Consider the following 18,179-nt stretch of genomic DNA (forward strand, 5'->3'; position numbering starts at 1 on the left):
AATCTAGTCTGGCTGATGAAGTTTTCAGTCACTATTTTTGGATTCATTGGGTCTTCTGAGGGAGCATTTCAGAACGGCTGGGTCATGCTCCTCTAAATTGGAAACAATTCCCTCATCGTCTTTCTGGCCAACTGCTACAAACAACCATGACCTGTCTTGCAACAATCATACACACAACTTGCTTTTGGCTTTGCTAGAGAGCTTCTACTCTGTTGCCCAAATCCCTTTCTGCCAAATAATTAATCTAAGAAAGATGTAGAAGAGTAAGCAAGGGGAAGGAAGGAAGGAAGGAAGGAAGGAAGGAAGGAAGGAAGGAAGGAAGGAAGGAAGGAAGGAAGGAAGGAAAAGATAGAGAGGAGCTTATTCATCCAATTAGAAGCACAGCATTAAAAAGAAAGAAACAACAGGAACATAAAACATGCCTTCCTGATTTTCCCTGGATCAATACTACTGACAATGAACAGAGGAATAAATTATGCATTCCAGAATATTGTTCTGGGATTAAGTGTTTCGAACTGCATTATTGAAAATTGTCAGTAAAAGAAATAAAAGTATTAAAACTCTGCTATGGGACAACAAAAAGTGGAGTGATCTGATTAAAAATTAAACTTTAACAAACAGAAAGAAAGAAAGAAATGGGGGAGGGGATACCCTCTCCAACTTTACACAAAGACAAAAAGCAGCAGCAAAAATTATTCAAAATTTGCATTTCATTTATATGATGATGTTAGAAACATAGCTATTTTTACCGCAAGCGCTGACCTTTCATATCAAGGAATCAGCAACTCACGAACGGTAATTTAAGGCACTCACTTCCATCCAAGAAGCCTCTGCAAAGTGTCCAGCTAAGTTTAATGCAATTTATACTCAGTTCCACATGTTGAAAACTGCTCTCCATCTATCTCAAACAGGGGTGGGCTTCAAAAATTCCAGTAACGGGTTCGCTGCCCTGTTGCTGGGTGGGCGTGACCATAGTGGGTGTGGCCTAGTCAGCCTCCAGCATCACAGTAGGGGCGGGCGTTCTTTGCCCTCCCCAGGCTCCGGAGGTTTTTCTTGAGCCTCCGGGAGGGTGAAAACTGATTCCCCAGGACTCTGGAGGCCCTCTGAAGGCCAGAAACAGGCCCGTTTCTGGACTTCCGGAACCTCCAGGAGGCCCCGTTTTTTGCCCTCCCTGAGCCTCCATGAGCTTACCTTGCATGATGAACAGGCCACGTGGAGACTCCTGGGAAGGGCACGGTGGGAAGGGCAGGGTGGGCAAAGCCAGCCCAGGGTGGCATTTGGGAGTTCGCCGAAGTGGGAAGAACCCTAGCTAGAGGATCGCCCGAATCTATGCGAACTCCCAGCAGCCCACCCCTGATATTCTCAAACCTTTGAGACTCACCTCTGCATGGACTCTCTTTCGGGTTACATTGATTGTCTTTCTTCTGCTCCTCTTCCTCTTGTTCTTCCTCTTCCCCGTGTTGCAACATGGTTGGCCCCCCAGTCTTCACTTGGTCATGTTCTCCATCCGTCTCACAATTTGGCTCCAGTTGTGCCACGGGCTGCTCTTCTTCGGAGTTGTTGAAAGGCTCATTTAAAACTTCGGTGGTTTCAGAAATGGTCTCCGTTGTAACACTGCTATTAATCTTTCGGCGTTTACGACCCCTTTTCTTTTTCAATATGAAAGGCCTCTAAAAATAATGTGAAATATGTTAAAGTTGGGTGGAATAATTAACATCCCTCTTTGGCAAAATCCAAACTAAGGCAACCTTAAGTCAACAGAACATCATCAAGGCTTCAACTAGACTTTAAAAAGCAAAATAAGTGACTACTGCTAGGCTGCATTTTTCTTTCTGACTTATTTAATTTAATGAAGAATGAAATACGTCTATATCGTATAAATAAAATTGGCTAAATCTGTAAAGATACTTCTAAAAAAATCTTACAACAAAGGCTCAGATTTGGAGTTTTGATCAGAATTTTCAAGCTAAAGCTATACAGCATCCTGAAAAAGTCTGGGAAGTACCATGTTTTCCCTGAAAATAAGACTGGGTCTTATATTAATTTTTGCTCCAAAAGATGCATTAGGGTTTATTTTCTGTTTAAATCTTGTTTTGGGGGAAATATGGTACTGAATGCATCCATCTGGTTGACGATCTTAACTGGAGCTTATTTTGGGGGTAGGGCTTATATTACGAGCATCCTGAAAAATCATGCTAGGACTTATTTTCCAGTTGGGTCTTATTTTGGGGGAAACAGGGTAATAGCATTAAAAAAATGTTTCAAATTTAAACTGTTAACAATTCACACTCCTTTTGAGTTTGAAATAATTGTTTCAAACTAGAGAGAATTGTTTTGCATCTGAAATGGGTCATCTCAATCATATTGGAAACATTTCCAACTCAAAACAACTTACAACTACTATTAAGTCAAACAAATGTTTTCAACCGAGATTGAGGCATTCCAAATTTGAGACCATTGGAATTCAAAGTGCTTTATATAACCTTTCCAATAATATAATTTAAAAATACGCAACATCTACTGAAACTTTAATGACCACTGGATTACAAGAGCTTTTCAAGAGACCAGAAGTGGAATGTTTGTTCAAATTCCCATTATTATTATTATTATTATTATTATTATTATTATTATTATCATCATCATCATCATCATTATTATATTAACATACAATCATCATCATCATCATCATTATTATTATATTAACATACAATTAATATCCATTATCTATTTAACTAATATATGTAGCTGCCCATCACTGACTTTGGGTGGCGTGCAATGGTGTATAAACTTAAATATACATTAAATTATTTGTTGTGTATTAATTACTGTGTTTGTGTATGTTCCAGCATAACCCTGCAACACCTCGAGCAACTTCAACTAAACTTGGTACAGATTACTTATTCTCTGGAAACAAATACTGTGGGGATAAGACAACCCCAACACCCTTCGGGGTGTGTGTTCTGTTAAGATACAGCCTGTTGTGCCTTAAAATGGATTCTATTGTACAGCGCTATAGAGTTGCCACAGTAACTGCTTCACAGTACTCCACAAGGGGGCTCCCTCTGGTAAGGGGCAAAATCCAACATTACAAATTATCACATTGGTTTTGAGGATAACATTAAAGCTATTACCGTATTTTTCGGACTATAAGATGCACTGGAGTATATATAAGACGCACCATGATTTTGAAGAGGTACACTTTTTTAAAAAAAGTTTTTGCACTCTGCAGGTCTCCCAAACCCTCTGCGCGCCTCGTTTTTTTTTTTTTTAAAGGAGGGGCATGCAGAGCTTTGTGAGGCTTGTAGAGTGCTCCTGGGGGCTGGGGGGGCAAAAACAAGCTAAAATGGCCCTCCCCAGCCTTCAGGAGCACTTTGCAAGCCTCCCAAACCCTCTGGAAATCCATTTTTGCAAAAGGAACGGGGTTTCAGTAGGCAAAAAATGATGTATTCAGTGTATAAGACACACCCAGATTTTCACCCTCTTTTTTTAAGGGAAAAGGTGCACCTTATACTCCCAAAAATACGGTAATTTTTCTTTTAAAAATATAGGAGGGAGGAAAAAGGATTACCTCCAAACAATTTTCACATGGCCTCAGACAAAGATTTCAAAAGTGTTATTAGCAATCAAAGCACAACTAAAAATTAAAAAGTAATCATCATGTTTGGCAATAACAAAGAATTTAAAAATATTGAATATATTTATATTTTTCTTATCACATCAAGAAAGTATTCAAAGAGGAAGGGGGAAAAAAGGGAAATCATGTCTTTGTAACAAGAATAATCCTGCAACACAGGAGATCTTCTGGCTATTAAAATGCAATCCAATAAAATAACAAACTGGAGACAGGACGGTGACGATGTCCCAATTATTCCACAAGATCAGTGGTGGGTTGCTGCCAGTCCTGACCGGTACAACTGTATCGGTAGTGGCCTGGAGCAGCTGAGAGCGTACCGGTACGGAGACTCATTTGGCCCACCCGCCCGCATGCACATGCTCTATAGCTGTATTTATGCCAAAAGGCACACTGTGCACATGCGCACGTGTGGAGCCTGCACGCGCCCCGACAAGCAGCTGGGTGTCAGAGAGGCAGTGGATTGTGCATGCATGCACAGTGCATGTCAGGTGTGGGTACAAGGCACGTCAGCCTCGTGCACAGACAGACTGCGATCAGCGCACCGGTAACGACAGTAAGAACAACCCACCACTGCACAGGATATGGTGGGTTGTTGGATGCACATGAATGAGAGAAGCAGAGATCCCATGGTAAACTGTGAACAAGGAACTAGAGAATTATGTACCACTGTGTTAATATCAGGTCTAAACCTGTGACAGATATACAATCTGATGTTTTATCTAGCAAGCACAAGAGGCAACAATCTGGAAATGAAGTGAGGAGATGATACCTGAACAGATCTAACTTAGCACTGGAGTGGGGGAAGTGTCACCACTAGTTTTTAAATTCTTTTTTGGGTCCTGGTGTAGCTTGCCAGCGGCCAGCAGAGCTGGCAGAAAATTTGGACATTGAGGAGGATGAGGAGGAACATGGGCCAGTCCTGGAGTCTGATAAGGGCTCTGTGTTGGAGGCAGAGAGGGGACCAGAGCCGTATGCCAGTTACCAGCTGCCTTCAAAGTCAGACATCAGTGAGGCAGACGAACAGCAGGAGCCTCTACCCAGTGTATGCATGCGCAGAGTTGCCAGACAAAGGGAAAAGGTAAAGAACAGGGGTCGATTTGGGAGTAAAGCCACAGATAGACCACGAATGGCTCCTCCCAGAGGATATAAAAGAGGAGTGAAAGGGGAGTGGAGTTTGAAGGAGACAATTAGTTCACTTCATTAGTTTGATGTTTCCGAGACTCCTTGCCAAGTTTTGCAGATATCAGCCTGTCAGCTCTCCAAGCCAGATAAGGTCTGTAACTGTAAATCCTCCCTCGAAAGACTTTGTTGGATGTGAATGAGAAGAATTCACAGTAAATTAATAAAAGGAGTTTTTGGTCGGGACAAAAACCACTTTTATTAATGTTGGGTTTTGTTTGCTTCATGCTCTTGGGAAGCCTAAGTCAGAACAGGTCGTTGCGCAGTAAAAAGCTACACAATTACTTTTTTTTTTTGCAAAGGAAAGAGACTGTACAATGCGTAAGGCGACTCAACTTTAGACTGACACGAAAATAATATTTAAATTGCCAAAGTCTGTAAGACGTTAGTGGTATTTCAAAATCCACCTGTTTGTAAGATAAAGGTAGGCATCTAAGTGCTTTAGCTCCTAAATGCAGTTAGCCTAGCATTAAAAATCAAGAGATTCTGAATCAGTGTTTGGAACTGACCTTTCTCTTCATCGCAAGCCATTGGGGTTTTGCCAGCCTCGGAGGAGAATTCTGATGATGTCCATCCATCTCCTCCTCCTCCTCCCCTTCTTCCTTTTCCTCCTCTTCCTCCTCTTCCTCTTCCTCCTCCACCTCCTCCTCTTCTCCACTGCTTTCTTTTGGCAGGTCTGCAGACTTCTCTTTTTCCATTACTACGGTTGCATTTTCTTGAGGTCGCAAATACTTGCTTTTAGACTGGGCTTTTTCAGGCAATTGTCTACTACCTCTCGTGGAGAACAGCTCCTGCTCTTCTTTCTCCCAACAACTTGCTTGCTCCATCAACCACTCAGCCTGAGCAACAAAAAGGGTTAAAATAACAGGGCACAGAAACAACACTGAGCTGTCATTCATTCATGCATTGCTTCGCCTTAGAAATAAGCTATAGGTTAGCTCTGATCAGCACCAAATGTTGTCAAAGCTGCATTCTCGGAAAAGGTTCCTCTAAGTAGGTTCCTCCCCCACCCCACTCCAAAATAAGGAAACAAATTGAATTTGCATTTTATGAAAACTACTGCTCCTTAATAAAGCAACAGTAATTGTAGTTCTTTTGTCAGCATCATGCTCTTGGATATGCGATTTCAAGCATCTCAGAAAAGGCACAGAAACAGATAATTAAAACTTTTTGAACTCTGCGTCCAGTTGTGCTGAAGCCTGTGCGTTTCATAGCATTTGGGAAGAAGCAGTGAAAACACAAAGCAAACAAATTGTTCCTGTTTGTCCTGCTGCCTGTCACACACTACGGACACGCCCACTATGGACACACCCACCCAGTCAATCATTAGGGCAGAGAACCGGTTGAATCCCACGCCTGCACATATCTTAAACTTGTCAAAGCTGAGAGACAACACATTGTTCTTTGTTTCTCAACACTCTGCTCACTTAAACTGACCCATATTTCTTGGAGCTAACTTCTGCTCAGAAGTCCTTCTTAAATGATATGATGCTTGCCTGTTTCCCGACAAACTCCGGTGTAAAAACGCTCTTAAATCTTCACCCCTATTTGAAATTAGCCTTTAGGAGCAAGAATGTTGCCTCATGATCCACAAGGAGAGCAGCTATAAAATTTGTTAAATGAATTGATGCCGTTATTAAGGATTCTGGTGGCTAAACCGTGAGATGAACAGGAAACTAGATATGTTGAGCCCTAGCAAAGAGAAGGCTTAGGGGAGGCCTGATAGCAGTCTTCCCATACTTTAAGGGCCGTCAAGAGAAAAGGGTATTGCTCCGAAACACCAGAAGGCAGGACAAGAAGAAATGGCTAGAAGCATCGGAGAGGGAGATCCAATCTTGAAATAAGAAGAAATTCTCTTACAATAGAATGATTAATTGGGGGACAAGTTGCCTCCCAAAGTAGTGGGTAGTGCATCACTGGATATTTTCAAGGAAAGTTTGGAGAAACCTGCCGTGGGCAGGGGAGCTAGACTAGAAGACCTCCGGGCTCCTTTCCAGCCATATAATTCTATGATTTTAGGACATGAAAGATCTTCTCCACCCATGTGTTTTCACTGCTTCTCTTCTCACCGCACCCAGGTTTAAAGCACACTGCTTTTATGTTACAATTGCAGCTGTGCTATATGTACAGAACTATAGAAACAAATCAACCACATGGAACCTGTTGGGAGAGGGTTTATGACAGGGGTGTCAAACTCAAGGCCCAGGGGCCTGATTTGGCCCGCGGGGTGCTTAGAGGTGGCCTGTGGGGCCACCCTGAAAACAGTGCATGACTCGCCTGTGGTAACTCTGCCAGCAAAAACAGAGCTCGGGAGGGCTGCACGCAGTCCTCGGAAGCCTGTTTTTGCTGGTAGAAAGCTCAGGCCACCACATGAACCCGCGCTGGCCTTGCCCCTAGCCACGCCCCCAACCCCCCAGGTCAAACACAACTTTGATGCATCTCTCAATGAAATTGAGTTTGACACCCCTGGTTTATGACAACTCGCCGTGGCCAACTTGCCATGGCCAACTCGCCAGGGGACCACTTGGCACTAAGATCGAAGAAATAGTGGAATAGAATCATGAAAAGAAAGGATGCCAGAGGAGAGAGAAAATGAAATAAGAATGACAAAAACATAACATTTTAAAAATTATTTTAAATAATTAAATTAAGTTGAATTGTCCAGCAGCAAGTTGTCCCATGGCGACGTGATGATTTGTCCCGTTTTCTGCCGAGAGTTTGCCACGACAAGTTGGCCATATGCGGACTGGCCATGGCGAATTGGCTGCCGTGAATTGTCCCATTCCGCTGGGAGAACCGTCAGGGCAGCATAACATAGCTTTTTTTTTTGTTCTGCCCATCATCTTCACTTATTTATTTTTACTTATGTTCAGGAGATGGTTATCAAGTGATGTGTTTGCCCCAGGGATGAGATTCAGCCGGTTCGGACCAGTTGGGTGAACCAGATGATAATTTTACATCCGGTTCGCCAAGCTGGTAGTTGGAAGGACTGGCTGGCCCCGCCCACCCTGCCCCTCCCCTCTCAGGAGTTTCCACGTGGACATTAATTATGCCAGGTAAGTGCAGAGCCCGTGTGGATGCTCTGGGAGGGCGAAAAATGGGCCTTTTGGAAGTTTGGAAGTCGGCCCCCGGCAGGGCCTCCAAATTTGGGGGAGGCCGTTTTTGCCCTCCTGGAAGCTCGAGGGAAGCCTCCAGAGCCTGGGGAGGGCAAAAACTGTGGTGCAGGAGGCCAAGTAGGCCATGCCCCTCCATGGCTACACCCACCCAGCAATCGGTCAGAGAACCAGTTGCTAAATTTTTTCAATCCCACCCCTGGTTTGCCCTTACCTCTTTTTCAGCTTCCCTCTCTTCTTCAGAAACCGCTGCATTCGGAACCAGGAGAGGACTCCACCTCAAACTTTCTGGGTCCACTTCATTGACGCGTGGATGGCTTTTCAGTTTCTCCATATAACGGGAGATCAATTTCTCTCTTCTAATTACCGTAAATCTATAATGGAAATAAACCTGAAGTTAGAAGAGAGCAATACAAATAAGCAGATGGGAATGTATCTATTTGCTGTAGGGATAGTGGGTCTGGAATTGCAGTTATTTTTTCTTTAATACATTTACAGCCCTCCTTTATGGAGAGACCACTCCTGCCAGAGCATTTCCCCTATTCTTGTAATCGGACCACTATCCAGAGGTAAAAAGCTGCCACACACAAGGCATAAATTCTTAGAGCCAAGGTGGTGCAGTGGTTAGAGTGCAGTGCTGCAGGCTACTTCTGCTGACTGCCAGCTGCCTACAATTTGGCAGTTCAAATCTCACCAGGCTCAAGGTTGACTCAGCCTTCCAACCTTCCGAGGTGGGTCAAATGAGGACCCAGATTGTTGGGGGCAATAGGCTGACTCTGTACACCACTTATAGAGGGGCTGTAAAAGCACTATGAAGTGATATATAAGTCTAAGTGCTATTGCTAGAAGTCCAGCTCCTGGGGCAAAGAATTAAGAGTTTTATCTTTTTGTTCTTATCAAGTGGTAGCCCACACATGTTTGCAATCTAGACCAAAGCTAGTTCATTATTCTCAAACTCGTGAGCAAAGAAGGGCCGGGGGATTAGGAGATCAGCTAACAGTGATGGATGGGGAAGCTGTTAGAACTTGTGAGAGCTGCATTCTGGTGCATGCAGCTACTGCCGCAGAGGGAAGCAAATAATCATTAGTTGAAGAAAAGAGATTTGCCCTCAAGTGGATTGCTAGAAGGTTACAGTGGCGAGCATGGAACCCTGTAACATAATCCCAAGTGGGGCATCAACTGCCCGGATTGCAATCATGTGACAATGGGTTGCTGCAATAGCTGGAACTCCAAGAACTCTTTGCAAGTTCCCTAGGAGTTTATGCACTGAATACAAATTCCTTGTGTGCCAATCACACTTTGCCAATAAAGAATTTAATTCAATTTAATTCGATTCCATTCTTTATTCTATTCAATTCCATTCTTTATTCAATTCCATTCTTTATTCTATTCTTTATTCTATTCTATTGCATTCCATATTCCATTCCATTCTTTATTCTATTCCATTCCATTCATTATCCCATTCCATTCTTTACTCTATTCTATTCCATTCCATTCCATCCTTTATTCTATTCCATTCTTTATTCTATTCTATTCCATTCCATATTCTATTCCATTCCATTCCATATTCTATTCCATTCCATTTCATTCTTTATTCTATTCTATTCCATTCCATTCTTTATTCTATTCTATCCCATTCCATTCTTTATTCTATCCCATTCCATTCTTTATTCTACCCCATTCCATTCTTTATTCTATCTCATTCCATACTATATTCCATTCCATCTTTTATTCTATTCTACTCTATTCCACTCCATTCTTTATTCTATTCCATTCCATTCTACTCTGCTTTACTATTTTGCACTGTTGCAAGTTTGAATGGTTGCTGAACATGTGGTCGTTAAGCAAGAACCACATGTGGATGACCTTAAACACTAGGCATCTGCGCTTAATGAAAGCAAACAAGAGAGAAAGCAAGTGCAACTCAGGAGCTGTTACTGACTTTTCCTCTCGCCTGTCAATCATGCTGTGATGCTGGAGAATGGTAGCGATATCATGGGGACACATCCCGGTGGCTCGGCTCATCGCCTTGATGCTGATCTTTTTCTCAGGATGGCAGTGAAGATATTCCCAGATGACGCTTTTCCAATAAGCCAAGTACGAGACACGGCCGAGATCAGACAGTGGCTTTTCAGGCGATCCAGCCTGTCCCTCTTTTCGAGAAAGTAGGTAACCTAAGAGAAAAGAACAAGGGGAAGAATCACAATACAGATTAACAGAGTTGGAAGGGACTTTATAGGTCATCTAGTCCAACCCCCCGCTCAAGCAGGAGACCCTACACCATTTCTGACAAATGGCAGTCCAATCTCTTCTTGAAAGCCTCCAGTGATGAAGCTCCCACACCCTCCAAAGGCAACTTCTGTTCCATTGGTTGATTGCTCTCACTGTCAGAAAATTTCTTTTTATTTCTACGTTGAATCTCTCCTTGTTCAGTTTCCATCCATTATTCCTTATCTGGCCTTCCAGTGCCTTGGAAAATAGCTTGACCCCCTCCTCTCTGTGGCAGCCCCTCAAATATTGGAAGACTGCTATCATGTCTCCCCGGACCTTCTCTTCACTAGACTAGCCATGCCCAGTTCCTGCAACCCTTCTTCGTATGTTTTAGTCTCCAGTCCCCTCATCATCCTGGTTGCTCTTCTCTGCACTGTTTCTAGAGTCTCCACATCTTTTTTATAGTGTGGTGACCGAAACTGAATGCAATATTCTAGGTGTAGTCTTACTAGGGCTTTACAGAGTAGTATTAGTACCACATTTTGCCACTCGCAGAAAACTAAGGCAGTTTAGGAGATGAAGACCTTCAACACCAAGCATATTACTCTCTCATTTCAGTATCTCTTGCTCTGATGATAAATTGATGGGGAAAGCAAATTAAATAGGGGCAGATTTCAAACCAAATTCAGGGCAGACAATGAAATCACATTTGAGTTAGAAGATATGCTACTTTAAACTCCTATCTTACTGAATATTAGTGGTTTTTTTTTACTTCAAACTTTCTGTCATTCAGGAAAACATTAACCTAGGGGTGTTAAACTCAATTTCATTGAGGACTGAATCAAGGTTGTATTTGACCTCATGAGGAGGCATGGCCAGGGGTTGTTGCCAGTTCGACATTCCTTGTGTCGGGGGTGCCTGTGGTGCCCCAAGCGCTCTGCCAGTGAAAACAGGCTCCTGAGCTCCATTTTCGGCTGCAACGGCCTCCTGCAACCCTCTGCCAGTGAAAATGGAGCTCATGAGGGCCGCATGCAGCCCTTCCGAGCTCCATTTTTGCTGGCAGACGCATCACGGGCCAATCCTTGGTTGTTTCCCGGGGGGGGGCACTGGACAGATGTAAGCACCCCATGGGCCACATCTGGCCCCTGGGGCTTGGGTTTGACATCTCTGCATTAACATCTTAATTTTTCCCATCAGAAAATCTGTGAACTGTTTGAATAGTGGTTATTTGAATTTTGGTCTATTCTGCCCAGTTGCACTGGGTTTTTTTTTTAATATTTGGCCCTTTGTTGTTTTAATTTTAGGGTGTTTAATGATGTTTTTAACTCATTGTATTGTGCCCTGAATCATTTTGATTAGGAAACCCTATGGATCTTGATCTTGACGTTTACATGCAAGATTCAAAAGCAGTTTTGGGATGGTTCTTCTGATCCCTCTGTACGGCAAACCCATTTTACGCAACACAACGAACAACAGATTATCAAGATTTCATCCATTTCAGTTCAGAAGATGACATATGTTTTGTTTTTAAAGGTCACATTCACCACAGAAATATAAATGTATAATGAACGTACTAAGGAGTTTGTGGCATAAGAAAAATTCCATTTTCCATTTTTTAAAATTTTCCATTTTTTAAAAAAATTCAAATTACCCAAGTATAATTCCACATGCATCCTTACAATTTCAAAACTAATATAGAGAAATACACATTTCATACTTTTGTCTCCCCTAAATATCTTCAAAACAGCAATTATGGAGAACTTAATTGAATAGCCCTATTATTCCCTTCAGTTCAAGGGTCTCTCAAGAGCTTATTTTCTTAATTTTCCAATAAACCAGCACTACTTCTCAGAAAAAGTAAAATGTTCAAGACAAAATTACACATGATTTGTGAATGCTCTTGACACCATGTCCCTAAGACCGAGTTTCTGCACTTTAGCAATAGGACATGTAAATTTCAAGTCCCAGTCAGCCAGGAGGAAATATGACTTGGTACTTGGTGGTGTAAATTCTATGTAAGTTTTGAAAATGTCAGTCAAGTGATTTTTTTGGTCTTTTTCCTTCTGACTTCTTCCCATGTCCCCACATGTTCCCTACGCATTCTGAGAATGCCAATGTTGTTCATATCGTAATGAAAGCAGTTCGCATATCTTAAACAGAATCAGGCTTGCAGGATGGCAAAGGGGACCATGTAGAGCTGGAAACTGAGTTACTAGGCAACGTGCACAGGCCACTGTTAAGCTGGCCAGGCTGCTTTGCTTTGCCTCATTATGCAGCCTAATGATTTGCAATGATGCCCTACAGGGGTTGGTTTCTGTCTCGGTGAAGTTGGAAGTTCCCAAAATGAAAAGCAGAAGCCAAAATCCAATCTTTTCTGTGGCAATAGTCTTGGAAATATAAATATTTTCATTGGAAAAAATATAGTAAAAATGAAAACGTTAAAAAGCTGGCTATTAATTCCAACTTCTTTTCTCCTAAATTCTATCTAGGCAGCAAAGAATATGAGCTTTGGGAGTTCTCTTATTCCTGTGATGGTGAACCTGTGGCACGCAGAGCCCTCTCTGTGGGCATGCTAGCCGTCGCCCCAGCTCAGCTCCCCCGCGCATGCTCATGCGCCACCCACTGGCCAGCTGATTTTTGGGTGTCTGCTGGGCATGTGAGGGTGGGGGGAGCGCAGGGGGTGCCCCCCCATGGTCCATTTTTAGTGCCAGGAGGCTGCAGGGAAACCTACTAAGCCCAAAACAGAGTGTGGGGGATCATGCATGCATGCATGGGGGACAGAGGGAGTGGGGGGTGGTGTGCATCTGCAGGGAGATGGGCACATGGAGGGGGGGTGTCGTGAGCACATGGCAATATGGGTGCAATGGCACGAGCTTTCGGCACACGACAAAAAGATTAGCCATCCATGTCTTCTTCCATCCTTGACCCCTGGTAGAAAGAAATCACAAAACAACGTGATCTTGCAGGATCTCCTAGATCAATGTTTCTCAACCTTGAAAGCTTTAAGATGTGTGGATTTCAACTCCCAGAATTCCCCAGCCACTCTGCTCTGGGGAATTCTGGGAGTTGAAGTCCATGAATCATAAAGCTGCCAAGGTTAAGAAACGCCATCCTAGATATTAAATGACCATGTTAGTTGGTTGCACAGCAATGAAAGCCTAGAATGAATGAATGAATGAATGAATGAATGAATGTATGTATGTATGTATGTATGTATGTATGTATGTATGTATGTATAGTGGTTTTTTCACAATTGGAAATGCTGAAGTGGTTAAAAATATTTTAGCAAGCAAGCTTTTCAATATTTCCAGCAAACACTGATGATTTAAATAAATTTAAAGTATTCAATTACTTACCTGTCCTTTATTTGGTAGTATGATCAGTTATATTAATTGCTTAAATTCCAAAACTTGGCCATAACTATTATTTACCTATTGTCTTCTATAGACAATTTACAAACACAACATATAATACAAGAATTTAAGGAAATATTTGCAAGAACACAGCATCAAGGATGAAACTATTGCGGCAGCTGATGTCAAGTACAAATAGCCGGGAGTATTCATTGAGTCCAAAGCACAGAAGAGTTTATTATTGGTACTTATAAACTAAAATCTAGTCAACTAATTGTCACAGCTAAATTAGCGCTAGAAGGGGTCAATGGAATTCACAGGGAGCCGGGCCTAGGCCTCTTGTGGCGAGACAATGACTCTAAACTGATGACACATTTAACTCCACCTTCCAGCTCAGCCTGCTCTTCTCCTATAGCTGATATATCATACAATTATACTAGCATGAGGTAATAATCATATGCTATATGATCAGAGGTGTGTTTCTACCAGTTCGGACTGGTTCGGCTGAACCGGTAGTAACTTGGTGGCCTGGGTCACTGGAACTTGCAGTGACCCAGACCTGCCAAGCTCCTGAACTGGTTCTCCTACAGACCCACCATCTTGTTTTTAGTTCTGCGCATGCACAGAACAATTTTCACTGCAGAAATTACTTTTTTCCCCTTTTCTAACATTTTGCGCATGCACAGACCTTTTTAGTTGCAAATGTGCACGCACGCAGAGCACATGTTTGGCATGTGTATGAGCAAAGTGAGCATGCGCAAAAAAACTTGTATGCTGAACTGGCAGTAACCCACCCCTGTCTATGATTTATTGCATATATGACCAAGAAGTTGATTTCAAGCCTTTTTTTGACAGGTCATATATTGGAATGATCAAAGCAGCAACCAATCCCAACCAAATGTTCAACTCTCCAAATGTTCAATGCCATTGGTCTGCATTTGGAATTGCAACGATTCTAATTTTGCAAGAAGATTGTATTCAAGAATGAACCATAATTATTGGAATATTCTAGTTCACGAGAAGATGTCACCACAAGGGACCATACTGTTATGTCCTTTAAGAAAGAGGGGAGCTACATCCTCCCATGAAGAAACATTAATCAGCTCCAGCAGCCTCAAAACTCCAGACTCACAGAGAAGGTCACCCCATTTCCTGTGCCAGGGGAATATAGTGCAGCACGCAGCTTTGCTTTGTCCTTCTGCCAAAGCTCTCAGAGGGAATTACAGCTGAATGAAAGTGACAATCCGTTGTGTGGGTGTTGAAAAAAGGAAAAGGCAAATTCTATCCAAGGTATCGTTAGGAAGAGGATAGACAGTAAAACAACGTGCTTAAATCAATGATGTGCAATTGCAGTTGGTTTTCTGTGTACAGTTCTGATCACTGTATTCAAAAAGAATGGGAAAGAAATGCAGAAACAAGCAACAGAGAAAAACAAAACAGCTGTCTCCAGAGCACAACAATTGTGCATATTGTTCTGACCTAAGCTTCCCAAGATCATGAAGCCGACTCCTCGTCCCGATAAAACCTCTTTCATTTAAATTAAAGGGAATGCCTCTCCAGCAAAGTCCCAGCCAACAGTCTTTCATGAGATTTCACAACTACAGACCTTTAGCAGGCTTGGAGAGCTGCCAGGGTGATATCTTCCAAACGCCAAGCTGTAGCAGCAATTACTTGGCAAGAAGTCAGGAACAGATCTTCACCCTAATTAATCAAACTCATTGTCTCCTGCAAACTCCCCTCCCCTTTCGCTCTTCTTTATTCCCTATGGGAGGGGCCATTCACCGTCCTCCTGTGGCTTTACTCCTGAGTCGGCCCTTGTTCCTTAGCTGTTCCCTTCTCCTGGCAGTTCTGTGCATGCACACTGGGAATGGGTTCCAACTGTTCTTCTGCCCCACTGATGTCCGACTCCGAAGGCAACTAATAACTGTCAGACAGCCCTGGCCCCATCTCTGCCTCCAACGCAGAGCCCACTGTCAGAGTCTGGCCACAACACATATTACAATTCATTCCTGTGTTCTGTTTCACCTCTGAATAAAGTGTGACATTTTAAAATAAATTTCATGGGTTTCCTGTGCATGTGTAAAATCAAATGTCTTTTTTGAAACCCATTTTCTCACAAAACACGTTTAGCTAAATGCAACTTGTGTGTGTGTGTGTGTGTATATATATATATATATCTGTATGTGTGTGTGTGTGTGTGTGTATACACGTGTGTGTATATATATATATATATATGTATATATATGAGTGTGTGTGTGTGTGTGTGTGTGTGTGTGTGTGTGTGTGTGTGTGTAGTATTTGTGCTGATAAATAAACTTGTAGTACTTTTGAATTATCAACGGACTTTGAGGAGAACTGGACTTAGGTCTCTTAAGGGGGTGCAGAGACTCCAAACTGATGATGTGTTTAACACCACCTGCTCACCTCCTACATCTGAAAGCCCATCCTTCATGTTAAGAAATCAAGAAAAATATGTTTCTCTTCATAAAAACATTCCTGAGATCTGGCAGCAGCTGTTGCTTCACCTTGAGTTTGATGAAGCAACAGGTAAGCCGGTTCATCGGAATTAAACGCCGTATTAAGCATTCTCCCAATTTATATTTTGCATTTCAAACATCACCTTTTTCATCAGAAGGGAAATGTCAGCCGTCGTTTTGATTCAGTTCCTGAATACTCTCTGATGATGCTCCCTGCTGGGATCCAATTTAGAAGGAGGAGGCAGGCTTTTGAAAAATATTTTTTTTAAAGTTTTCTAGCAGCACTCAAGTCCCTTCTGTAATTTCTAAAATGTCAAACATGAATATTCTGAAAGAAAATGATTAGCAGTATCTCTTTTTCATGACCACTGCTAATGCAAAACAAAATCTTCCTACTTATATCCATCTTCTTCCCAATTTCAATTTTGACAACACCGATCATGGAGAAGAAACTCTAAAGTGCCAGAAATGTCAAGGTTTTTTTTTAAAAAAAATGTGATTAAATGTGACTTGAATTAAGCATTTTGGGAGTGGGGGATGGGGGTGAAAACAAGATAGATGAAAGAAAAAAGGAGAAAAAAAATTCAGAAAGATAAAACATGAAGTGAACAGGGAATTTCCAAGCAGCAGAGAGGGCTAGAGTTTTCAATATTTATTACTGGGTTTAAAACAATTAAACACAATGTTAAAGTCTACAAATCATTGTCAAAGTCCAAGTAATAAGTTAATATCAACTGCAACAGGTAATCGTTGACTGCAATAGAGGCCAGCCAATCTGTTGCTCACCAACATGGGCGTTAAGTGAGACACATTCACTGGCAGAGGGTTGCAGGAAGCCGTAGCAGCCACAAACAGAGCTTGGGAGCCCGGTTTCACTGGCAGAGCACTTGGGCCATCATAGGCACCCTCGACATGAGTGACATTGAGCTGGCCACGCCCACCCTGTCCCCCTGAGGTCAAACACAACCCTGATGTGGCCCTCAATGAAATCAAGTTTGACACCCTGGTTAAACATTTAGTCCGTTTACTGCAGAGGTGGGTTGCTGCCGGTTCAGCTTGGTTCGGCTGAACCAGTAGTGGAATACAGGCTTGGGTCGCAGAACCGGAGGTGATCCAGGCCTGCCACGCTCCCAAACCAGTTCCCTCGCTGCTGCTTGGCTGCTGCCAGTTTGGATTTTAGTGACTGCACATGTGCAGTTCACTGTAAATTGTTCTGCGCATGCCCGAAGAACAATTTACATTGAATAGCTCATGTGCGTGCAGCACATGTCTTGCGCGCAGGTTGCGAACTGGCAGTAACGCCGGCAGCAACCCACCCAGGGTTTAGAGGTTACGTTTTGTTCTCTTGCCTTTTAATAAAAACTATAAAGAAGCAGTGGAGGTAATATTTTGAGCTGTTCAAAATACGCCGTCCGCCTAAGTGCATGATTTATTTAAAAATAAAATAAAATCAGGATATACCGTTTTTCACAGCGTGCTCCAAGAAGTATTGTCTCTTTCAGACTTGAGGCAATTACGTTTTTGAAAGGAACAAAAGTCTAAAACGTTATGCTCCATTTTAGGTACTGCTCATCTAAAATACACTGCGCTAAAAAGAAATCTAGGAACTGGAGAAGGCCTTAAATTACCTTCTTACTTTAATGACAAATCACGGCTTCTCTCTGTATTAATGAACAATAACGTGAAAGGAATGCAATTTAGACAATTCATTCAACCTAACAGCATCGAGAGCTAATATCCCTGCGAAGAGAAAAGGGGGGGGGGAGGAAGGGAGGGAAGGAGAGAGAGAGAGAGAGAGAGAGACTCTGCTTCTTCAGGTATATCACAGGATTAAATGTTTCTTTTAATGGACTTATTCTGCCTGGGTGCAACTAGACACAGAAAGCCCATTGTCTAGGTGCAGAAAAGCACCGTTGCTCTTGCTGGTTTTTCACTGCAATATCCACTTCCCAAATTCACGAAGGCAAAGGCAGCCCTTCACTTACTGAAATCGATGAGGAACCTCCCAAATCCTTGCCTTTGGTACTGGGGCATGATCATGATGCAGGAGACGTTATACTTCTGCTGGCACAGCTTTTCCTGGAAAAGAGGAAAGCAAGGGAGATGGCTGAAAATATTGTGAAGGGCAGAGGTGAGCATCACATAATGTAACAACCAGTTCGCCCAGCACTGGAAAATGTGTGCTTTGCTCACGCACACGCCATCCATGTGC

At 42.6% G+C, this 18,179-nt stretch overlaps 1 protein-coding gene across 10 annotated transcripts in view; it reads right to left on the bottom strand.

Annotated features, from left to right (window-relative positions):
* KAT6B (lysine acetyltransferase 6B) overlaps positions 1–18,179 on the bottom strand; it is an 88,603-nt gene that overhangs the window by 7,035 nt on the left and 63,389 nt on the right. For all 10 annotated transcript variants that reach the window (XM_032231832.1, XM_032231827.1, XM_032231833.1 and 7 more), the window contains exons 13-17: positions 17,953–18,046; positions 9,869–10,100; positions 8,141–8,300; positions 5,323–5,652; positions 1,382–1,670 (exon numbers count right to left, since the gene is read on the bottom strand). In XM_032231832.1, coding sequence (XP_032087723.1) covers positions 1,382–1,670; positions 5,323–5,652; positions 8,141–8,300; positions 9,869–10,100; positions 17,953–18,046 — 1,105 coding nt within the window. The remainder of the gene's footprint in view (positions 1–1,381; positions 1,671–5,322; positions 5,653–8,140; positions 8,301–9,868; positions 10,101–17,952; positions 18,047–18,179) is intronic.

This window comes from Thamnophis elegans, chromosome 15 (genome assembly GCF_009769535.1).
Source record: "Thamnophis elegans isolate rThaEle1 chromosome 15, rThaEle1.pri, whole genome shotgun sequence".
NCBI classification, from domain to species: Eukaryota; Metazoa; Chordata; class Lepidosauria; order Squamata; family Colubridae; genus Thamnophis; species Thamnophis elegans.